The sequence below is a fragment of the Papaver somniferum genome, chromosome 2, assembly GCF_003573695.1.
Source record: "Papaver somniferum cultivar HN1 chromosome 2, ASM357369v1, whole genome shotgun sequence".
NCBI classification, from domain to species: domain Eukaryota; kingdom Viridiplantae; phylum Streptophyta; class Magnoliopsida; order Ranunculales; family Papaveraceae; genus Papaver; species Papaver somniferum.
Genome location: NC_039359.1, coordinates 118,286,827 through 118,312,639, shown reverse-complemented (window position 1 = coordinate 118,312,639; position 25,813 = coordinate 118,286,827). Strand labels below are relative to the sequence as shown.

At 35.5% G+C, this 25,813-nt stretch overlaps 1 protein-coding gene across 1 annotated transcript; it reads right to left on the bottom strand.

Annotated features, from left to right (window-relative positions):
- Positions 1 to 20,464: 20,464 nt before the first annotated feature.
- LOC113353853 lies at positions 20,465 to 21,267 on the bottom strand. The gene is made up of 2 exons (XM_026597329.1): positions 21,192 to 21,267; positions 20,465 to 21,057 (listed from the first exon to the last, which is right to left on the bottom strand). The coding sequence occupies exons 1-2, from the start codon at positions 21,235 to 21,237 to the stop codon at positions 20,534 to 20,536; spliced, it is 570 nt and encodes a 189-aa protein (XP_026453114.1). The 5' UTR covers positions 21,238 to 21,267; the 3' UTR covers positions 20,465 to 20,533.
- Between the last annotated feature and the right edge of the window lie 4,546 nt (positions 21,268 to 25,813).

Genomic DNA, 25,813 nt, shown 5'->3' with positions numbered 1-25,813 from the left:
ACCCTCCATTAGGGAGCTGATAAGTGTCTTAAGACGCAAATGTCATGAGGCTTTTTATTCGCAAGGATATTAAGGCTTGTCATATTTGTGCAACAATCCTGAAGAGGCAATAATACAAAAGAAAAGGATAAGACGAGATCAATGGGTTTTCGCATGAAAGTGCGAAGACGTCCTGCGATTTCGTCGCAAGACGGCAATGTCATGGGGCTTTATTTTCGCAAGAATATTTAGGCCTGTCATATTGTCGCAACATTCCTGAAGAGGCCATAATACAAAAGAAAAAGTTAAGGCAAGATCAATGGGTTTTGTATGAAAGTGCAAGGACGTCCTGCGATTTTGTCGCAATGACAAGAGGTGGCATAATAAGACCTTTAATTAGGAAGGCAAAATAAGACCATATGATAAAACAAATTAATTATAAGTATTCGTAACAGATTATTTTTTGCAAGAAAGATAATGAGAGGCAAGTATGGGAATCAATACACAAGAAGCATTATCTTTCTTATCAACAAAATATTAAAAGGAAAAGTTGACTCCAAAGTTGGTTGAAAAATGTAACTCTCAAAAGTGATAAAAATAAGACAGTTCAAAACAAAGCTAGATAAGAAGCTCAAGCTTCAGTATTAATTTCAGTAGCAGGAGATGACAGAAATTCTTCGCCAATATTCTCGCAAGCCTCTCCTTCATTTCGGTTTTGATCTTCGCCATGACTAGCATCTTGATTATCGCCAGCAATTACTTCTTCAGGAGAAATTTCTCATTCTGATTAACACCAGCAGATACTTCTTTAGAAGGAACCTCTTCTTCATCTTCCAAGAAATTATCCTCTGCACCGCTTTCGTAATCATAATCACTATCAGCAGGACGAGGAACTTCATCGTCATCTACTTCTAAAGGATCAATTGATGTAGAGGAAGAGAGTTGGATAATAAAATGTCATTTACAAGGACTTCAGCCCGGAGATGAACTTGGCGAAGAAGTCTCTCTGATGATTCCTATCTTGAATATCCTTAAAATAAGCAAGATAATCAAGTCTTCTTTCGCTCGGTCGCGAGAACCAGTAAGAGTAGAGACAAGCAATGCATTTTCTTTGCGAATTTTGGCATATTTAGCCTCCAAAACAGAAATAGAAGAATGAAGATTCTTCTCAGACTCTGCGAAAGATAGAATACAAAATTTCATTAATATAAAGATTCAGAGAGATATGACAAAGAAAAGATAATTAAGGCAGTCAAACTATTATGACTACCTTCCTTTTGCGAAATAAGGTGTTGAATCAAGAAGACAACTATTCTCCCAACGTCCATTGCGTCATCAAATTTATCTCCAACTAAACCTTTAAGTCGAGACTGAAGATTTTTCTCTTTAGAAATAAGAAAGGCATTTTTCTTCGCAAGAGAAGAATAAGATTCTTCTAATTTGGAATATTGTTCTTTAAGTGATTTGCCTTTACACTTAAAGCTATTCTACCTTGAATGAGTGTATCTCTTTCAGCGATAGATGACTCTGTTACTTCTTTAAGTTCATTTCTCAAAGAGCGAAGAGATTGCTCTTGGTCATCACATACTTTTTGAAGAATACTAAGTTGTTGCGAAGATATCGCCATCTTGTTTAAATAAGTTCGCTTCTCTTGGATAAGGTTTTATTTCATCTGATAAAGTTTCCATCCCTAAATTAGCTTTAGTTAAAGAATAAGAAAGACGAGATACTTCATTACTTAATAATCTTGTCTTTGAACTAATTGGGTATTTTCATTGGTAAGATTATTTATATGATCAAGAGAATATGAATAGAGGTTATCTAATTGGTTATATTGATCCATCAAGATTTCTTTATCAACACGGGCTTCTTCAACAACAGATTCAAATTGATATCTTATTCGTTTCTGGTTTAAGCTTAACATGCGAAAGAGGGATTTCAAGGATAATTAAATATGGGAAGGATAAAACCATTAAAAGGCAAATTAAAGACACAGATAAGAAAATATACCTCTCAATTCATCATTCTTCTTGCGAAGATTGTCACGATCCAGTAAAACATTCTGAAGCTTCTGATTTTCGAGACGAAGAGCATTACATTTTTTTCCAAAGCTGTCTGCGAAGCAGCTCTGTCAGAACCCAAATGCTTGCTCAGAATTTCGCAAACATTAGACTTGATAGGATCAGAAGACTTCTTGACATCATCCAGAACTCAGATAAAACTTTGAAGCAATATCTATCCCTTCCACGGTTTCTTTCGAAAGAGGAAGAGACTTGGGTAGAGAACTGGGAGAGATAGAAGGTTGAGAAATATTCTCAATGGGAAGAGAAGAAGTTTCATTCACAGCAGGATCAACAGGGAAAGTTTCAGTCATTAAAAGGTCAGCTGAAGAAATGAAGTCTGAGGCATATTTTTCACGAATTGGAGATAAAGGTTTATCCTGCGAAGATGTCGCAGGAGATTTAGAAGAGATGAGTAAGTGAAAAGGAACAGAGGTTGGAATAGTTTTAAGGTGGCGAGATTTCTTGAGAGGTTTATTGACATCTTTATCACCCTGCGAAATACAATCCAGATAAGAAACAGAGGCAACAATATTGTTATTAAAAAAGGATAATGTTTCTTACTACCTTCTCATTCGCAGATTTTCTTTTATGTGCAACAACTTTATGCTGCGATTTGGGAATGTTAGGGTTCTGAACTGTAAATCTAGTGTTGGAGCCGCTTTTGCTGAAATAACAAGAGTATGGGAATCACATAACAACATCAAATAAGGCAATAAACAAGATCAATTTCACCAAAGGCAATAAACAATATCAATTTCAGAAAAACTCATAAAGAAGAAAAAAGAAAACTAACCTTGATGAATCCATGGAAGATAATAGCAGGGAGATTGTTTCGAAGAAAATTATGAACTATGAAGATTTTCAGAAGAAATAGTATGAAGATGAAGATGAACTTAACAAGGTTGAAGAAGAAAGAAGAAAAGTTGCAATAATGGAATTTGCAGAAAAACGATAAAGTTGCAGAGAAAATAAAAGGAAAGAAGAAGAGAGTGAAAAGGAATATATATAGAGGGAATTTTTCCTCGAGAAAATAAATACGATTAATACGGAAAGATATAAGTGGTTGAAAAATAATGGTTACAAAAGACGTGTCGAGAAATAAATGGAAGAAAGAATACGTGTAATAAATGCAGAATATAAAGAGGAGAACAGCTGCGATATTTCTCACATCATTCTCTACTTCGCAGAAAATATATGAGAAGAGGCAAAATGTATGATCAAAATCTCGCAATGATAATGTTTCAGCGAAATTATTAATGACACAATACTTAAGCGTCGCAGAACAATTCCAAAAATGATAAAATAAATGACGACAACTAAGATCACGAGAAAGATATGATAGTCCTGCGAAAAATAGAGAGTTTGCGAAATTAATATTTGTAAGGTTGCGAGAATGTCGCAGACCATATCCGAAAATAAAGGACAGATTAGCTGTCATCCACTATGTATTTCCTTATAAATAGTCATTCGAGTTGTAAAGAAAAGGGAGATCTTTTTTGAGTAAGAAATAAATAAATAAATAGAAGAGATAAAGTTTAGAGCAGAGATCATTCTTGAATTCTTTATATTTTCTTGTAAGAACATCCAAATATTAATCAATAAAATTAAGAATACAAACCTAAAATAAGTTGATTAATAATGAAATCACATGAAGACTGTAGAGTAGGATTTCCTGCAACTACAGTGATACAATTGGACTTTGATGTTATATAATAATACTATGACACTGTATAATAATGATAGAGAATCTCGATTTCTCTCATTGTTATAGCTACGGATCTTCAACCACGATGGTGCTAAACTTACAACCTTTGGGATCATTGGAGTACTTGGAAGGACGAAGATTTCAAGGAACATTGAAGATTAGACAATGGAATAGGAGCCACTAAAGTTTATCTTTTTTGTATTCCATATGTATTAATAGTTTTGTCACTAAAATTGACAAAGAGAGAGATTGTTAGAGCATGGCTCGGTCAACCTCGCATGCGTTGCTATCTCAAGCATGTTTGTCAATGTTAGTGATCAAAACTATGAGTCTTGATTTCTAGCCTACATAACTAAGTCTCGGACTAGGATAGAAAAGTGTAGTTGAGCTCAAGGACTTCATGGAGATTCATCATACAACGACGAATATCTATACAAGGAACCGTGGAACTTCATTAACAAAAAGATATGTGGAGACTTGAACTTATTTATCACTCAAAAGTATACCTCTTCTATCTCCTACTTCTTATGAGACAAAAGTTGTATGGTATATAGACTAGATCATACACATTTGACATTTCGAGCTGAGCTTTCATTGCTTATCTTTTATCTCGAAATCGTGTGTTGGTAAAGCGTTTCGCTTTGATCAAGTTTATCTTCACCTAGTGACGAAAGTCATGAAAAGTTTCAATCACTTTGAAATCGGTCTATGAATAACGACTACATAGCGTCCTCTAAGAATGTATCAATGATTTTAATGAAGTTTAGATTACATAACCATGTATTCCTTGAACCGAAGTTTTCGAACTTTGTTGATCAAGAGATATCGGGAGGATTGTGGAATTTGCTTTCCAAGTCCGTGAACCTAGTTCGCAGACTCAGTCCACGAACTGACGGAAGTTCTCGACCGAGAATTTCTGCTGGGATTTTCCAAAACTCGTTTGTGTGCTAAGTCCGCGAACTTGTTTGTGAACTTAAGAGGTTATGATCTAAAGATGTGCTCTGAACATGAAACATTAAATTACTAAGGAATGCTTTATGCAAACCGTGGCTATAACGTTCATGAGCCGATTCAATCGAATCGAATCATCTTTGTTTCAATTGTGTCTTGTGTAGTTACATAAGATCTCATAGCAATTGAAAAACTCTTTAACTAGTTCATTTGAGTCAATTGAACTACTTATGGTGAAGAAGAACAAGGTTAATATGAAATGCTCATATGGTTAACCTTTTGGGTTACTTTGTTGAACCAACATACACGTACACGTTTGGGCATGGTTTTCACGAACCCAGTAAACGTCTACCCAAGTGTGTGTGACAAGCTAAGTTTTCGATCTAACGGTTGAGAAATATTAGCTTGAATCTAAATCAGGTTTTCATCTAACGGTAAATAAGGATTGCTTTGTAACTAAGGCAAAACCTTGATTTGAAGGTTATATAAAGGAGACATCTAGCATTGTGCAAAACCAATCCCCACATGTCTGTGTGCTACTGGTGCGCCCACTAGAGTAGATATCCATTAACCTTTGATTTTCTTCTCTAAAATCAGGTTAACGACTTAAAGTCTTCATTGGGATTGTGAAGCCAGACCGATATTACTTTATCGTAGTTGTGTGATCTGATCTTGCATCTTCTATCGTACGAGTACAATCGATTGATTGACTTGAGATCGTGAGAGTTCTCCAATAGGCAAGATAAAGAAGTCATAAACATCTTCGTCTCACTGTTTGTGATTCCTCGACAATCCGCTTGTGTAGTCAGGAAGGATTGTAGAGAGGTGATTGATTAATCTAGGTTGTTCTTCGGGAATATAAGACCGGATTATCAATTGGTTCCTGTTACCTTGATTTTATATCTAAAGACGGAACAAAACCTAGGGTTTATCTGTGGGAGAAAAATTTATCCTCTTATAGACTTTTATGTGTGAGACAGATCTGTTTATTATCAAGTCTGTGATTTTGGGTTACAACAACTCTTGGTTGTGGGTGAGATCAGCTAAGGGAATCAAGTGCGCAATATCCTGCTGGGATCAGACGCGGAGGAGTACAACTGTACCTTGGATCGGTGGGAGACTGATTGGGGTTCAACTATAGTCCAGTCTGAAGTTAGTTTGCAGTAGGCTAGTGTATGTAGCGGCTTAATACAGTGTGTATTCAATATGGACTAGGTTCCCGGGTTTTTCTGCATTTGCGGTTTCCTCGTTAACAAAATTCCTGGTGTCTGTGTTATTTCTTTTCTGCATTATATTTTATATAATTGAAATAATACAGGTTGTGCGTTCGTGATCATCAACTTCTCTAATCCAACCTTTGTTTGTTGATTGTAGTTGATTGATACTTGGACATTGGTCTTTGGTACCGTCCACGTTATCTCTCTTTGATAAAGACTCGCAGATTTCTATTTGCTTAAGTAAAGATCAAATCGAGAGATTGAGATACTTTCTATCTAGATTGAGTCTGACTGTCTAGTTGATTCTCTAGCAAAGTGTTTCAGAGTTAGTCCATACAGATTGCTATTCGAAATATTGGGTGGTGTTGTTAGACTCCCGCTTTTTCAGGGGAGATTGTTAGAGCATAGCTCGTTCGACCTCGCATACGTTGCTATCTCAAGCATGTTTGTCAATGTTAGTGATCAAAAGTATAAGTCTTGATTTCTAGCCTACATAGCTAAGTCTCAGACTAGGATAGTAAAGTGTAGTTGAGCTCAAGGACTTCATGGCGATTCATCATACAACGACGAAGATCTACTCAAGGAACCGTGGAATTTCATCAACAAAAAGGTATGTGGAGACTTGAACTTATCTATCACTCAAAAGTCTATCTCTTCTATCTCCTACTTCTTATGAGACAAAAGTCGTATGCTATATAGACTAGATCATACACATTTGAAATTTCGAGCTGAGCATTCATTGGTTATCTTTTATCTCGAAATCGTGAAGGGATTTAACTGTTTGTGTATGCTATATAGACTAGATGATACACATTTGAAGATCTAACTGTTTGATGAAGGACTTCATGGCGATTCATCATAGAACGACGAAGATCTACTCAAGGAATCGTGGAACTTCATCAACAAAAAGGTATGTGGAGACTTGAACTTATCTATCACTCAAAATTATATCTCTTCTATCTCCTACTTCTTATGAGACAAAATTCGTATGCTATATAGACTGAATCATACACATTTGATATTTCGAGCCGAGTATATCTCTCCTATCTATATCTCGAAAACATGTGTTGGTAAAGCGTTTCGCTTTGATCAAGTTTATCTTCACCTAGTGACGAAAGTCATGAAAAGTTTCAATCACTTTGAGAATTACTCTGACGTGAATCGATCTGTGAATAACGGCTACATAGCGTCCTCTGAGAATTTCTCAATGATTGAAATAAGAGTTTAGATTACATAACCATGTATTCCTTGAACCGAAGTTTTCGAACTTTGTCGATCAAGAGAAATCGAAAGGATTGTGGAATTGGCTTGCCAAGTTCGCGAACTGTCGTAAGTTCTCGACCGAGAATTTCTGCTGGATTTTCCAAAACTCGTTTGTGTGCTAAGTCCGCGAACTCAGTCCGCGAACTGGCGGAAGTTCTCTTTTCGAGAATTTCTGTTGAGTTTGGAAAACTCAACCGGTTTACTAAGTCCGCGAACCCGTTTGTGAGGTTACGAGGTTATGATCTAAAGATGTGCTCTGAACATGAAACTTAAATTACTAAGGAAGTCTTTATGCAAACCATGGCTATAAAGTTCATGAGCCGATTCAATCGAATCGAATCATCTTTGTTTCAATTGTGTCTTGTGTAGTTACATAAGATCTCATAGCAATTGAACAACTCTTTAACTAGTTCATTTGAGTCAATTGAACTAGTTATGGTGAAGAAGAACAATGTTAATATGAAATGCTCATATGGTTAACCTTTTGGGTTACTATGTTGAACCAACATACACGTACACGTTTGGGCATAGTTTTCACAAACCCAGTAAACGTCTACCCAAGTGTGTGTGATAAGCTAAGTTTTCGATCTAACGGTTCAGAAATATTAGCTGGAATCTAAATCAGGTTTTCATCTAACGGTGAATATGGATTGCTTTGTAACTAAGGAAAAACCCTGATTTGAAGACTATATAAAGGAGACATCTAGCATTGTGAAAAACTAACTCCCACACGTTTGTGTGATACTAGTGCGCTCGCTAGAGTCGATTCTCCTTTAACCTTTGGTTTTCTTCTCTAAAACCAGGTTAATGACTTAAAGACTTCATTGGAATTGTGAAGACAGACCGATACTACTTTTATCGTAGTTGTGTGATCTGATCTTGCATCTTCTATCGTACGAGTACAATCTTTCATTGTCTTGAGATCGTGAGAGTTCTCCGATAGGCAAGATAAAGAAGTCACAAACATCTTCGTCTCACTGTTTGTGATTCCTCGACAAACCGCATGTGTAGTCAGGAAGGATTGTAGAGAGGTGAATGATTAATCTAGGCTTTTCTTCGGGAATATAAGACCGGATTATCAATTGGTTCCTGTTCACCTTGATTTCATATCTTAAGACGGAACAAAACCTAGGGTTTATCTGTGGGAGACAAATTTATCCTTTGATAGACTTTTCTGTGTGAGACAGATTTGTTTATTATCAAGTCTGCGATTTTGGGTTGCAGCAACTCTTGGTTATGGGTGAGATCAGCTAAGAGAATCAAGTGCGCATTATCCTGCTGGGATCAGAGGCGTAGAAGTAAAACTGTACCTTGGATTCGGTGGGAGACTGATTGGGGTTCAACTATAGTCCAGTCCGAAGTTAGCTTGGAGTAGGCTAGTGTCTGTAGTGGCTTAATATAGTGTGTATTCAATCTGGACCTTGTCCCGGGGTTTTTTTGCTTTTGCGGTTTCCTCGTTAACAAAACTTCTTGTGTCTGTGTTATTTTTTTCCGCATTATATTTTTATATAATAGAAATAATACATGTTATGCGTTAAGATCATCAATTAGAAATCCAACCTTTGGTTGATTGATATTGATTGATCCTTGGACATTGGTCTTTGGTACCGTACAAGTTATCTCTCTTTGATAAAGACTCGCAGATTTCTATTTTCTTGAGTAAAGATCAAATCGAGAGATTGAGATAATGACTCCTTGAGATACTTTTTGTCTAGATTGAATCTGACTGTCTAGTTGATTCTCTAGGAAAGTATTTCAGAGTTAGTCCATACAAATTGCTAAGCGAAATATTGGGTGGTGTTGTTAGACCCCCGCTTTTTCATATTGGTTATCAGAACATGATGTGTGGAACCGTCATGCCTAACTCTACAGGTTTGTAAGTCTATTCTGAGATTTGTAAGATTCTTTTCGTGTTGTCCTTTATTTTTTCGTTTCTTTGCCATTTTTGTGACAAAAAGGGGGAGAAATATATGGAGTAAACAAGTGATATTGGCATTGATTTTATATCAATTGGTATCACTAAGGAAAAGAACATTGGTACTTGAATGTTTTATTTAACGAAAGAGTGAAAGCATAGACTAAGGGGGAGTAACATGTCATATAGATTGGTATAACAAAGACGTGCGGATTGAATATCTACCTATCTTCCTTAGGGGGAGTATTTTATTTGTTATTTTAATGTCAACATCGACATTTTCAAGGATTGAATGTAAGCAGTTTCACTGTGCTGTTGAATCGGGAATCAAGCGGATTGTAATAAATTATTGTAATTTGTTTATCCATGTGATGTAAGAGTTTTGTCACTAAAATTGACAAAGGGGGATATTGTTAGATCATGGCTCGGTTGAACCCACCAAGCGTTGGTATGTCAAGTTTGGTTGTCATATTTTAGTGAATCAAAACTCATGTTAAGAGTCGCTTGATTATGTACTAGAGTTAAACTTCGTATAGGTTAGATTGAAAGTATTAGGATATGAGACATTACAAGTATTGCGAAGACTTGAAGATGTGAAGAAGCAAGGAGCTACAACGACAACAATCATCCTTCAACTTGAGGTTAGTGATATTTGACTTGAATTGTTTCATTCCCTAAGGTATCATTCAAGTCGTGCATATTGAAGACATAACTGTGAAGCATATTTGAACTCTAGATAGACATAGTATTAAGGAATACAATACGAGGTTTATTGCTTAACCATTAAACTTTGTAGATAAGACATCGCCATAATAATTTGAATGTTACTGTGATTATGTATGGGTATGAGGTGAGGATTTCATCCTATGGAACAATGTTTACATGTGTTCTAAGGAAGTAAGTTCATAAACTTGTTTTGTGAACCGAAAAGGAAATTGCCAGGTGTTATTGGTTTTTTTATTCATTGCATATCTTATGAATAACCAATATGTATGATAAAGTAGAACCGCTCACAACTAGTTGTGTTTTTGGTAGAACTATTCGCAAAGGCCTGACTTTTGTATTGGTATAACTTTTAATAGTAAAATCAATCTTAAGTAATCACCTTGGTATGATCGGATTATGTCTGCCTTGGGGAAAGGGAACCGATCCTTGTAAGGGAAAGGGAACCGATCCTTGTAAGAGAAAGGGGAACCGATCCTAGTATGGGAAAGGGGGAACCGATCCTTGTAAGGGGTGCAACACATCAAGGGGAACCGATCCTTGTATGGGGTGCAACAAGGTTTATAGCAGAAAGGGGAACCGATCCTGTGAACATGTGCAACACATATAAGTTAGATACCATATATATGTGGGGAACCGATCCTAGTACCTAGTCAAACGAATCTTTTGGGAAGCTAGTGTGACTATGCGTAGTACTCACATGGAGGTAGAACCGAAACTTGTTTTGGTAGAACCGTAAACCCATGATTGTGATTGAATGTTGGTTTGATCAATCACATAGTTCTTGAAAGTCAGATGAACCAATTCTAAACTTGTTTGGAAGTGTGGAAAATCGGTTTCAAGGTTGTAAGTGTGGAAGAGAACTTAAAAAGTTAAGATGTCGACAAACTTTGAACACGTGCTGAAAATGTTTATTTCTATAATTGTTCAAAGATATTCCTTAACGGCTAAGGGAAGAGAATCCCAGGATCGAAACACAAATAAGTTAAGAATCTTTTAATTAAGGTTGTTAATTTCATTTGTATGGAAATTACCGAACTAGTAATATGTACTAATTATATTTTCCAGAGATTTCGATTGTTATTTTTGGACAGAGCATTTCCAGGAATTATGAAAATCGAATCTGTGCATTTATGAATATCTTGAGAATATTTTCGGTTTTGGAAATTCCTTGGTGTCCAAACTTCCTTGTCTATAAATACACGAAGTTTGTCTTTCTAGCAAACTAATCCTTCGTAACAACAGACTTCCTCTTTTGTCTTTGTTACTGGTGTAGCCTCCTATCGAGAGGAGAGTAATCTAATTAGGTGAAATATCTTACGACCGCTCGTTTTAAAGTATTATTTGGGATTGAGAAGCTCTAGCGCGACCCATTGGTGGGAAACTAGATAATTGCGGTTTATCTTTGTTTTCGATTGATTTGATTGACTAACGGTGGTTGAAATCTGATTGCACCTAGTTTGTTTATTCTTGAGAATCTTCTCTTCTGATATAAGATTCACTCAAACTAGTTCAGAGTTTCGACAGGTATCTTTAGACTATTGTTAGTTCTAAAGACGATCTTGTGATAATCCATTGTTAACAGAGTCCGTTCTGTGCGTGATTGATCACAAGAGATTCAAGTGATTGTGTGCAGGTTTTTATTGAAGATTTAAGAAGATTTGAAGACAAAGAAGATATTGAAGATCTGACTTGGGTTTTATAATCTTTGGTGTACACAATACTTGTTTCGGTAAAAGAGGATCCAATTAATAATCGGTTTATCCTTGTGGTAGATTGGATTGATTAATTGAGTAGATCGGTATCAATACGTTTCCTTGTGATTAAAGGTATTGGATTAATCTTAAACGATTACCTTATGAACATAAGATATATCTAGACCCGACGAAGGAGTTTATGTTATGATAAACGGAAGAGCCTTTGTCCAACTCATATCACTTGGTTGAATAGAGTTGATACCGAACATATTTCTTGTTCCTTTACTGTTTGGAATACGAACCAAAGGGATTGTTCCAAGTACGTGACTTATTCATAGGTCGGAGGCGTGGGAATACAGACGGAACTAATTGAACTATAAGGTTAGTTACTTGGTCTCAACTATACGAAGTTAGGTGTAATTTTGTGTAGCGGCTTAATCCCGAGAGTATTCAATTCTGGACTAGGTCCCGGGGTTTTTCTTCATTTTCGGTTTCCTCGTTAGCAAAATCTTGATGTGTCATTTATTTTTATTTTTTGCATTATAATTGTTTTATTATAATTAAAGTAAATTACACAAACGTTAATTCCTATTTACTTGATAAGAAATCCTATTGTATTTGGTTAAGTCCGAACCTTTGTATCAAGTAAACATACTTCGTTGTTGTATTGTCTCGATCTCGTATCCATAGACAATCAAACGAACTATGAACCGATTAGTTGTATTGTCTCGACTCAGTCCATAGACAATCATTTTCGGAGAAAGAACTTATAGGTAGGAAAAGTTTTAGCTTGAGGTATATTTGGGTACCCTCGCCTTTTCAGATAGAAACACATGCGAGTTCGACCGAGCAATACTCTAACAATCTCCCCCTTTGTCAATTTTAGTGGCAAAACTATTAATACATATGGATTAAAAAATAAATAAAACTTTGTAGCTTCTCGTCCACATGCTTGATCTCCTTGGTGCTTCAATATTACTCGTAAACTTCGTATTTTCCAAGTACTCCCATGATTCCATAGATGTTCAATTCAACATCATAGTTGTTGAAGATCCGTAGCTATAACAATCAAAAACAAATGCTCTCGATCATTGTTATACATATTATTATTACACAGTATCAAAGTTCTTATATCACAACTTAGACAACAATACTATAGTGATATGTATCACTCCCCCTTAGTCAATACTTTCATCTCAACATGAAAACTACTCCCCCTTACATAATGATCCGTAAAACACGTAAACCGTATGTATTTGTAGTGTGAACTACATATTAATTATCCCCCTTTTTGTCAATAAAATTGGCAAAGGTACGAAAATGGGATCCTACTGAAATTTCCACGGAGATGCTTCAAGACCAAAGAAAAGTACATATCAACTTGTTTAGATGCAATCATAAAGCCGAAGCTAAATGCATTCATCAAGGAGTTTATAAAGGTACAAGATAACCCCTAAAATATTCCACAGCCGCACTCCCCCACAAAGATATGGAAATTAAGCGCAAGTTCAAGAGAACTCTCCCCCATTTGATGTCATTCCCGAAAGAACAACAAGAGCGACCTTACTTTTACAATAAAAGAAGGATTTATTTGCACACCAAAAACCATAAGGAAATGATTTTGCATCCAAAAATTATCAATTAAACTAATCACAAGAGAACCCATGATTAATTTAATCGGAATAGACAACCAAAATAATCACAAACGAATCTATGATTAGTCTAGTCGGAAATGCTCACATAAGAAGATTTATGGAGCCGCACAGTATATACATAAAGTATGGATCAGGGAAGATCAATACTACGGAATATACAAAGATTCATTTTATCTTCATCACTATTTGTATAACGACATATAATAGACATAATCTTTGTAAACAAAAGATTTTAACCTATCTTCCATGAAAGAATTGACATAATAGGTTTAACTTTTATTTGTCAAAATTTCATCGATCTTGTATCAATACATGCATATCGACATATGAAAGAGATAACTTTTGACATCGTATGGGACAATAATAGTTCACGGACGCAAACACACATATCCCATAACATGTTACAATATATAAAACCATAAAGATTAATACTGCAAACATCATCTTCCAATTCACTTTAGAATTTAAATAAAAAAACATTGCAAGATGAAAACGTTGGACATAGCTATGTATGCTCACAGTAATGGCTATTCCAAACCCTAGTTATCCTTATTAAACAAAAACAAGAATAAAATTCTCTTAAGAAGTTTTCTAGACAAATGAGAGTCAAAACAATTTAACACCAATAAAAAGAAGCACTAGATGCTACTCATCATCTTCATCTTCGGAGACCATGAAGGTGGAATGAACTTTGTCAATGTCTTCTTTAATATCGGGATACTTGGTAGCAATCACAAGTAATTGTTCTTGAACACAATTTACTTTGGTATTCAACTTACAAACACCTTTGTAAATTTGGCGAGGAAGCTTCGTAGAAGAATCACTCGAGCCATCAATTGTGTCACACCTTTGCCTCTTGCATTCATATTCCCTCATTCGACTGAAGGTACACGGTTGAACAAGCTTGGGAGTTCCAATGGAATTCCCAATTGTCTCAATGGAGAAGTTGCGACAAATAGGCTCAATCAAGCAAGGGAAGCCTAACTTCTTGTCAACGGATGTCATGCCTATCATTTGAAAAATAATTAATCCACAAATGTCAAGACCTTTGGTTTCCATCACAAGGTAATATACTAATTCTGCAAACTCACGGCTCCAACGAGAATTCTCAACCGTGGAAGGACAAAAATTCGAAATCCCCAATTTTCCAAAAGACTTTAAAAGAAAAAAAATTTAGTTGATTAGTGGGAAATTTTCCTCTATTCCACAAAGCACTCTTTCCACAAAGCACTTTTGAAATAGCTTCTTGTGAAGGTCGTTCATCGCTTGGTTTAGGGAGGCGAAAATCACCCAAAGGAATTCCGGTAATTTTCGAAATCAATTCTCTATTAACTAAAATCCTCACTCTATTAACCATGGTCTTGAATTCCATGTCCTCAGGGACAACATCGTAAATGTTGGCATAGAAGATTCTAATAAGAGTATCAAAACCTTCACCAAGGCCATCAAAGATGTTTCCTAGCTTGAATTTTTCAAAGCAAGATAAATCCTCCTTATACCCACTTGTATTATCCAATTTCTTTTCTAAAATAAACCCAATAGAAGAAATCTTTTCAAATACTTTGCTACAGGATTCATCCACAAATCTAATCATAATAGAATTTTGTTCAATAGGAAGATCCATTGAAGAGGATTAAGAACCTAGGTTATTTGGAAAACCTTTTGAACCCTTAACATTCTTCATGATTCTAGAAGGAAATAAGGGAGTGGGCAAGAGATTACTTACTTTACTTTTATCTTGAGGAATCCCTTCACAAGTTGTTCTCCAACAAGCTTTAATGGAGAGTAAAAAATTGAACCCTAAAAGTTCACGAACGCGGACCGATGAGGGAGGAAGGAGGGTTCGCGTACCCGTACTTCTTTTATACCACCAGTTGGGCTTGGACCCGTTCAGAACCGCGACCCACATAAGGAATGTAGGATTTTTAGAGGTACACGTACTGAGATAAAAATACCAGCATGAAGAAGAAATACCGGCACAAACCTTTGAAAAGATTTTGTCACAAGGAAAATAGGAAAAAGAATTCATAAACAAAGTCAACCAGTTACTTGCCCCATTTCAAGTTATATAAAAATGGGGTGACGCCATTCCTGAATTTAGGTGGTGTAGAATGCAGAGAATTTCTCATGCAAATTCTTTGGTTGACACTTGTGGCCAGAATTAGGAGTAAAATCATAATGATAAAACTCAGAATCCGTTGGTCTCTTTTTCTTATGACACAGAAATGATTTTTTCTGATAAATGGTTCCGTTACCAACCTTACATGAAAACTTTTTATCAACTTTAAGTGATTTGGTGGTTGGAAGAGTTTGTACATCCTTAGAACATGATTTGACCGGTACAAAACTTTTATCAGAACAATCCAATTCTTTTATGGAATTAAGCTTTTCTAAGAATTTCAAAACATTTTCAAGCGCTCTAAACAGACCCTTGTCAATTGATCCATTATGATAGTATTCCTCAAAGAGATTAAGAGTAATTCTTGTGAGGGTCCATACTTTTGCGCGTTGATCATGTTTCCTTTGAAATTTTCTTTTAGAAGGTTTTTTAATTTTCCCTTTAGACTGTTTATCATCATCTAGTTTCGAAGGTATACTAGATGGTATAAGATTATTAAAGAAGACCGTAGGTCTAAAGAGTAATAATCTTTGAACAGTTTTTAAGGAGCTCTGGTGTGCATTACAGATGCCATGATCAAGTCTCCCAAAAGATTTCCCATAGGGATAGACTTTTGAGGATCGAACAAACACAAACTTATAAGGTTTAAGGTGTTTGCATGCTCTGATACCAATTGAAAAAGCGGGGATCTAACAACCTCACACAATATTTTGATTAGCAATCTGTATGAACTAACTCTAATATACTTTCTAGAGAATCAAATAGACAGTCAGACTCAATCAAGATAAAAGTATATCAAAGAGTTAATATCTCAATCTCTCGATTTGATCTATACTCAAGCAAAAGGAAATCTGCGAGTCTTTATCAAATACTAGAAAGATAAACTTGGATGGTACCAAAGACCAATATCTAAGTGTCTATCAATTTAAATCAACAACCAAAGGTTGGATATTCTAATTAATTGATCTTAACGTACAACCTGTGATATTTCAATTATATAAAAAATATAGTGCGGAATATAAATAACACAGACACCAGAAATTTTGTTAACGAGAAAACCGCAAATGCAGAAAAATCCCGGGACCTATTCCAGATTGAACACCACATTTTATTAAGCCGCTACAGACACTAGCCTACTACAAACTAACTTCGGTCTGGACTGTAGTTGAACCCTAATGAATATCACACTGATTCAAGGTACAGTTGCGCTCCTTACATCTATGATCCTAGCAGGATACTACGCACTTGATTCCCTTAGCTGATCTCACCCACAACCAAGAGTTGCTATGACCCAAAGTCGAAGACTTTAATAAACAAATCTGTATCACACAGAAAAGTCTACGATGATAGATAAATTTGTCTCCCACAAATAAACCTAAGAGTTTTGTTCCGTCTTTTGATAAAATCAAGGTGAACAAAAACGAATTGATAACCCAGACTTATATTCCCGAAGAACAACCTATAATTATCAATCACCTCACAATAATCTAAATTGTATGGTAGCGAAACTAGATATTGCGGAATCACAAACTATGAGACGAAGATATTTGTGATTTCTTTTTATCTTGCCCTATCGGAGATATAATCTCAAGTCAATTATTCAATTGAACTCGTACGATAGAAAATGGCAAGATCAGATCGCTCAACTACAAGAGAAGTAGTTTCGTCTGGCTTCACAATCCCAATGAAGTCTTTTAGTCGTTAACCTACAGGGTCTCGAGAAGAAACATAAGGTTAAAGGAGAATCGACTCTAGCAAAACCAACTAGTATCACACAGGAGGTGTAGGGATTAGTTTTTGCAGTTGCTAGATGTCTCCTTTATATAGTTTTCAAATCAGGATTTGCAATCCAAGTTACCTTGGTAACAAAGCATTCAATATTTACCGTTAGATAAAAAACCTGATTTAATCTACCTAATATCTTTCAACCGTTAGATCGAAACTTAGCTTGTCAAACACAAATGAAATTCATTTCATTTAGGTTTGAGTAACCTTACCTAAACGTGTACACTTATTTGGTTCACAAATAGTTAACCAATGGTTATCCATATGAGCACTTTCGTATTAACCATATTCATCTTCTTCACATAACTAGTTCAAATGACCCATAAGAACTAGTTGAAGAGTTGTTCAATTGCTTAGGTCTTTATGAATAGACACAATTGAAACAAAATCGGTTTGATTCACTTGAATCAATTCATGAACAATATAGCCACTGTTTGCAAAGATTGCATTCCTTATTGATTTATTGTTTAAGTTCATGATCTTCCGATTTGAGAAATATAACCAGCTTGGGTACGCGTACTGGTACGTGTACCATAGCTACCGGATTTGGGTTTAGAAACTCAGCAAAAAATTTCGGGCGAAAACTTTTGTGGGTACGCGTACCTAAGGTGACTGTTTTAATAGTTTGCAAACTTACAAACTCAGCAGAAATTTTCGGTTCGAAAACTTCCTCTGGTACGCGTACCCAACCTGTCTCCTTCACCAATACCGTATGCACACATATGCACACACTTGGTTTCCGGCACATGGATTTATATACTAATGTGCAAACACACTATATATGCTTATATCCATAGTTGGTTACGTAATCTCAACTCTACATTTCAATCATTGAAACATTCTTCTATAATGTTATAATAGTCGCTATTCACAACTATCGTCATCAAAGCTATTTTCAATATTGAAACGTCATCATGACTTTCGTCGCGGGTAAAGATGAAAAATGGTTAGAGCGAGAGCTTACCAACAGATATTTCGAGAAAAAGATAGGCGAGTAAACTCGACTCGAAATAGCAAATGTGTATGTATGAAAACTATCATACTTATACGACTTTGTCTCAAGTGTAGGAGATAGATAGATATTTGAGTGATAGATAAGTTCAAGTCTCCACATACCTTTTAGTCGGATGAAGTTCCGCTGGTTCCTTGAGTAGTTCTTCGTCTTCGTAAGATGATCTCCATGGAGTCTGGAGCTCAACTACACTAAACATGTCCTAAACCGAGACTTAGTTATAAGTAGTCTAGAAATCAAGACATATAGTTTTGACAACTAAACTTGACAAACATGCTTGAGATAGCAACGCGTGCGAGTTCGACCGAGCAATGCTCTAACAGAATGAATACAAAGAAACTACTTTAAGTACAAAGCCAAGTCTTCTTCTTACAATTTTCTTACAGATCGGAATATTTAATAGGAAAAACTAAATCATGAAGGAATCAAAATACTAGGTTCAATCTGCAAGACTACTGCTGCATGATTTAACTTAATGCTAGTTATCTATTACATGCCAATTATTCTGTTTGAGGTTTTGAAGTCAGATAGCATTGCCAAAAATAGGAGAAGAACTCCAGAACACTTGATTTTGCTTTATGATATATGCAATTTGTAAGAAACACGTACTTTATCCAACTAATGACTGCTTTCGCACTTTATAACTTGGATGATTTGCTTTATAGGAAGTACAGATCTCTGGTAAATAAGGAGGCAGAACTAAGACAGACCTGCTACAAGGGGATGACTTGTTGGAAAATTCTCCCTGCAAGTAATTCGAAGTTACCACGTTGCACAGGAGCTTCACTAATTAGAAATATGATTTTAATAGTCGAAAAGATGGTTGGGATGCGTAGAGGAAAATATAAGCGACGTAGTCACTTGTACCGCTATATCAATTATCATGTTAATTCCGAGTCTTCAGAACAACAACATTGTCTCCCCATTTTTAGATTGTATCCTCTATTTTTTTTTGTACTATAGTATATTGGCTTAATGAATTAATCTATCAGGTCTTTTTTTTGTCTGCTGCTTGTTTTATAGAGTGATCTTTTTAGTATCTAGTACCAATTTATCATTTCAGAAGTGTACTAATAATGGTTATGGTTCTTAGTGTAGTTGTTCCGTGGATATGCATGATATTTTCCGAAAGTAGTCGATGACAGTAAAAGGTTTACATTACAGTAAATGAAATAATTCAGAAGTTGCAAAATTGTCGTGCATAGATTGAACTTACTGTTGATCTTATGTTTAAGGAAGTTATACCAAAAAGCTGACAAGGCTCAAAATTTTCACACAAGAATACATTCTGGGACTTTCTAAACACAAATGACAGTAGAAAAGGCAAATACAAGTAAAAAGAAACAAAGTTACACAAACCTTGACAATCAAAATTCCTCGCCAATCCACTATTTAACAATACAATTCCATAAGCTCCAAATGTGTAAACATGTGCATTTGTATGATGGCATTGGCAGGGGTTCTGAAGCACTGCGTTACTCCCTGGCACCATATCCAAGTGCTCCAAAATTTAGCATTGATTCTGTAATTCCTGCATGTGTCATAATCTCCGTAGACTGTAACTAGTGATCCTAATTAAGATCTGTTCCACTCAGAAGTATATTTGTTGGCTTTAAGTTATCACGAGGAAGGCTTTTTAACATCCACGGCAACCATTAGTCTTGCCTAAACGATAATCGAGAATACTTTTCCAATTCCTCCAGATCATTCAGTGCAGATCCGAATAATCTTCTATTATAAAATAGTAAATGGAAATCAATGAAGAGATAATTACCAGAATTGATGAGCAGCGGTTCGATGTCTATCTTAGCTAAAATCTTGAACTTGATCTGACGTTGCATCGATCTGCTCAAGAACTAAACAACTTTGTTTAATGGATTTGATGCTTTTTATGGATGATATTTTGAAAATGTATGTTACTTCTCTTTTAGCCTGGGCCCTAAGCCGAGAAACAAGAAAATCGAGCCACGTCGTTGCCACCTCACCTGTGGATTTGAAGGTGGGATTATCAGTGGGCTGAATAGAATTATTGTTCGAGGAAATCTATGTTTTTTACAAAGCATATGCTCTCCTAAAGGAATCCAGAGTCTAATCGGTGATAATGCAAACAAGACCAAGTGCACGATAATGAGCAAGGGCGAATAAGTAGTTTGATATGCTCCATTGGTTTCAAAGATATTGGCTTGTTTCCTATGCAATTTGTACATGAAATAAACTTATTTTTTTGAAACGGTAGAGGGAGTGAGAATTTGGAATTTAAATTTCGTTAGTTTTTGTTGGTCGAAGCGACAACAATCACATTTTCTTAAATTTTAAGAAAAATCAAAACAGAAAAAAAGGAAAAATAAATACCACAATAAATTTATATGGTGTACTCAAAATAAACCGGTCTTATCCGTATAGTTGTTTTTGATATTTTGTAGCTCCCTCCACCACCGATGCATATATATTACTTACCATTGTATTTTTTCCTCTCCTTGCTTACATTTTTCACAATACTCGGAGGGGAAGCAAAATCATTTCTTTCTTTCGAGGGTGATAATCGAAGAGCGTTAACCCGATCAAAATTCTTCATATTACGATTATCAAATTGTTTACCTTTTTCGTCTTTACAGTAGTTTTTAGACCGAGGTACCTTTTCAAGATTTCTGTTCTTGACCTCTTGTACATTATTTGGAGGTTCCTCTTCCAAGTTAATTCTCAAACTCATTCCCGAATTCGAAAACATAGCAATCTTGATCTTTGATCCTTCAAACGATGTTACGTTTCTTTCCCTTCGATGCTTGTATAGCTGGTGTAATCTCAAAGCAAGATTATGCATTCCGTTCTCAATCTCTTGTTGCAAATCATTTTCTATCTCTCTCTCTAACTCCATACGGATTTCCACTTCCTCTTTCGACATGATTGTGTTATGCGGTGTGGAGTTGCCTTGATACCCAAATGGAGGTTCACGCAATCCCGAACTCGAAAAACCTGCAAAAATCGACAATCTTGGTTATTTATTTTCGTTATTAAGCTTTGTGTTGCCAAAGGGACCCCAAAACTGCCAAAACCTCCAAGAAATGGAGAACTATTGAAACATATGGTTATAAAATGAAAATAATAACCTAGTAAACTCGATTCGGGTGATGATGAATTCTTCTGCTTCTCCATGTTTTGGAAGTAGTTCGACAGTATACTGAATCTCTCTGTATTAATACATTTAATTGCTTAGTTTGCTAGTCGATCATATATATAAATATTCGGAGGTTGCAGGTAAAATGAAGTGGACGTATATAACATTAGTGAATTGGGTATTGCATGTTTAGTTCTTTCAGTAATGAAGTGGTTATGTTTTTTGTTCGAAATTAGGCGCCAAAGCAGTCTACGTGCAGTTTTTAGTAATGAAGTGGTTATGGCTTATGTATATTTTTAAATGGAGTATATGATAGTGTTTTACGTGGAAGGAATGATTATATCGGAAGGATTTTAGCTAGGGTTGTCCTTAAAGCACAAACAACATTTAGGTCATGGGGTACGCGTTTGTGTAGGGTCACCCATCAATGGTGCATTTTTTTTTTGACCCTGGGAAGTTGGTTGAGATAGGGAGGGAACACTAGTAATGAAGTAGTACTCTTTAAATTGAACTACGGGTGAGTATTCTACCTTCTTCTTTCAAAAAGTTTTTTCTTTCTTTTTTCTTCCTTCTAAAAAAAACCCAGAGTCTTTTCAACTTTCTTGTTCTGAGCAAAGATTTTTTTTTTCTTTTCTAGTTTTATGTAATAATTTATTAAATAAGATGTTTCTACATCATTTTTTGTATTTTTTGACATGTTTCTTCGCCATTTTGGGACGATTTTTCTTCGTCGTTATGGGGCGAGTTTTTCGATTTTTGATGGCTGGTTCGTGGCTTGCTACTCTTGATTCAAAAACATCAACGATTCGATCTACAAGTTTATGGGCAAAATACCCCTTCATTCCAGGAGCATCTCTTTTCAAGGAAGAATACAATCAAATCAAATGGTCGGAATTATTTCCGGAATATACCATCATCTCTCCCTTATGCATAATCAAAAATTTGGTATCTCTACAGTTTATTGCTCTTTCTCTTCGCGATCTACTTGTAGTTGATATCCTTATTTGTATTAAAGTTTTGATTATCTTGATGTTTTTTATGTATTTTGATGTTTTTGTTAATTTTGTAGCCGAACATGTAATCACTATTTTGATTTGAATGAATTGAAATTTGTTGATTGACAAAAAATAAAAATAAAAGAAATGAATTGAACTACGAGTGGGAAGCTATAAGAAGGATCAAAGCACCCTGCTACAAAAATTGAAGCATTATTCAACCAACATTTTTGTTTTCAGGATCATTTCACGAAAATACCCTATATAGAAAATAAAACAAACAACATAAAATAAGGTTTATGACCTTTGCTAAATGGTGGCTCAAAGAAACCTAACATATTTAGGGGCGACTCCGAAAAATTAGGGGCGATTTTTTTATTCCCAATCCATAGACAAGGTTAAGGGATGTCCAAAAAGATAGTAGAATACGTTAATGCCATTCCGTAATCGGAAGTTATTTTGTGTCTGATTGTTAATATTAAATCGGTAGTTAAGTAACGCAAAGATACTACCGGTTGATATAAATTTTTGCTAAATGCGTATTTGGGGATATTATTAGTCGGAAGTTAATGATAAATTCATTTACTACCGATTACAGGCTCAACCAAAATTCAAAAAAAAAAAGGGATTTTTGTAAAATCTCATTTTGGGGCTACTCTGTATTCGGTAGTTATATGAACTATTTTGACTACCGAATATGGTTGAATATTTGCAAACATAGCCACTGTATAATCGGAAGTCAGGATTTTACCTCATTTACTACTGATTATAGGCTCAACCAAAATTCAAAAAATAGATGATTTTGGCAAAATCTCATTTTGGGGGGTACTCTAAACTCGGTAGTTATATGAACTATCTTGACTACCGATTATGGTAGGATATTTGCAAAGAGAGTCACCTTATAATCGGAAGTCATAATAACTTCATTTACTACCGATTATACGCTTAACCAAAATTCAAAAAATTGAGGATTTTGGCAAAATCTCATTTTGGGGCTACTCTATATTCGGTAGTTATATGAACTATCTTGACTACCGATTATGATAGGATTTCGGTAAAGAGGTCTATTTTATAATCAGAAGTCAGGATACCTTCATTTACTACCGATTATAGGCTCAACCAAAATTCAAAAAATAGAGAATTTTTTCAAAATCTCATTTTGAGGCTACTATATATTCGGGAGTTAAATAACCTGGCGTTTTTAGGGGCCACCCCAAAGGATTTAGGGGCCATCAATTTATACCCAGCCAAAGACTCTAGTTAAGGGGTACCCTATATGATATTGAAGTTACATAAATGCCCTTATGGTAAAACTGTATAAAAACCAAATCAAAAACAATTCTACTCATTTCAACTCTTCTTCTTCCAGTTTCCTATTATCTTCCGATTGTGGAAGAAAAAAAAAATTTCCGCTCCAAAGTCAAATGGCCCCAATTAGGTAAGAATCTATCATTTTTGGGGTTTATTTCGCTTTAATTCGACGAATCGAGAAAAAATAATTCTAGGGTTTTCGGTTATTTATCCAGATTCGGGTGATATTCATGCTCCTTTACTTCCGAATGTAGTCGTGTTCTTCATTTCTCAAGAACATCGACAGTATTCGGGAGAAATATTTGATGGTTATCGGCCGAATATTGTTGGTCATATCTTCCTGGATACAAACTGGTAATAATCGGTAGTTTAATGAATTTTTTGGCTCCCGAATATATTTAAGTAGATACACAGTATTCGGAAGTACACTCACTACCGAATATATATATATATTGAAAAAATCTCAAAATTTCTGACATAGGAAAAATCCCATTTTGGGGACAGTATTTATTCGGAGGACAATATAATGTTATATACTTCCGATTATTTCAATTTCAAAATTTGAAAAGTATAAGTTTTTCCCAAATTCTGATTTTTGGGCCATCGTACATTCGGGACTTTACAAAACAATTATCCTCCGAATATAGCAAGTTCAAAACAAACCACGCCTTGGCTCTAGGTGGTTCCAAGGGCCAATATAGAATGTTAGACAGCCGATATTCGGAAGTTTGGGTAACTAATTATACTTCCGATTATTTCAATTTCAAAATTTGAAAATTATAAGTTTTTCCCAAATTCTGATTTTTGGGCCATCGTACATTCGGGACTTTACAAAACAATTATCCTCCGAATATAGCAAGTTCAAAACAAACCACGCCTTGGCTCTAGGTGGTTCCAAGGGTCAATATAGAATGTTAGACAGCCCATATTCGGAAGTTTGGGTAACTAATTATACTTCCGATTATTTCAATTTCAAAATTTGAAAATTATAAGTTTTTCCCAAATTCTGATTTTTGGGCACTTTACAAAACAATTATCCTCTGAATATAGCAAGTTCAAAACAAACCACGCCTTGGCTCTAGGTGGTTCCAAGGGCCAATATTGAATGTTAGACATCCCATATTCGGAAGTTTGGGTAACTAATTATACTTCCGATTATTTCAATTTCAAAATTTGAAAATTATAAGTTTTTCCCAAATTCTGATTTTTGGGCAATCGTACATTCGGGACTTTACAAAACAATTATCCTCCGAATATAGCAAGTTCAAATCAAACCACGCCTTGGCTCTAGGTGGTTCCAAGGGCCAATATAGAATGTTAGACAGCCCATATTCGGAAGTTTGGGTAACCAATTATACTTCCTATTATTTCAATTTCAAAATTTGAAAAGTATAAGTTTTTCCCAAATTCTGATTTTTGGGCCATCGTACATTCGGGACTTTACAAAACAATTATCCTCCGAATATAGCAAGTTCAAAACAAACCACGCCTTGGCTCTAGGTGGTTCCAAGGGCCAATATTGAATGTTAGACAGCCCATATTCGGAAGTTTGGGTAACTAATTATACTTCCGATTATTTCAATTTCAAAATTTGAAAATTATAAGTTTTTCCCAAATTCTGATTTTTGGGCCATCGTACATTCGGGACTTTACAAAACAATTATCCTCCGAATATAGCAAGTTCAAAACAAACCACGCCTTGGCTCTAGGTGGTTCCAAGGGCCAATATAGAATGTTAGACAGCCCATATTCGGAAGTTTGGGTAACTAATTATACTTCCGATTATTTCAGTTTCAAAATTTGAAAAGTATAAGTTTTTCCCAAATTCTGATTTTTGGGCCATCGTACATTCGGGACTTTACAAAACAATTATCCTCCGAATAATATAGTCGTGTTTAGAAATACCAACTTAATTGGTAGATAAGAATTTAAGTTTGCCACTGAATGTCTTATTCGGAGGGAATACGTGTATCGTTAACAACCGATTGTAGTGCACCAATGATATGAAACCTCAACGGCCATATTTTCAGAAACCTCAACGGCCATACTTTCAGAAACCTCAACAGCCATATTTTCAAAAATTAGATCCGTTGGAACTCTAATCTATATAAGGAGGGTAACCCCTCTCAGTTATTATTGAGTAACAAATCTGAATGAAAAACCTTTTCAATGGCAAGTCCATCATCAATCGACAACATACTTCGAAGATGCAAGCGAACAACTACATCAATTGCAGCAAGGGAAGAAGAATACAAAAAAGGAACAAACAACCCAAAAAAATTAAACCATCGTTAGTGGCAACGGAGGA

Coding starts and splice junctions, on each gene's coding strand:
- LOC113353853 (XM_026597329.1), bottom strand. CDS start 21,237: ATGGAGAAGCAGAAGAATTCATCATCACCCGAATCGAGTTTACTAG. Junction 21,058..21,191: donor ACCCGAATCGAGTTTACTAG/GTTATTATTTTC, acceptor CGATTTTTGCAG/GTTTTTCGAGTTCGGGATTG.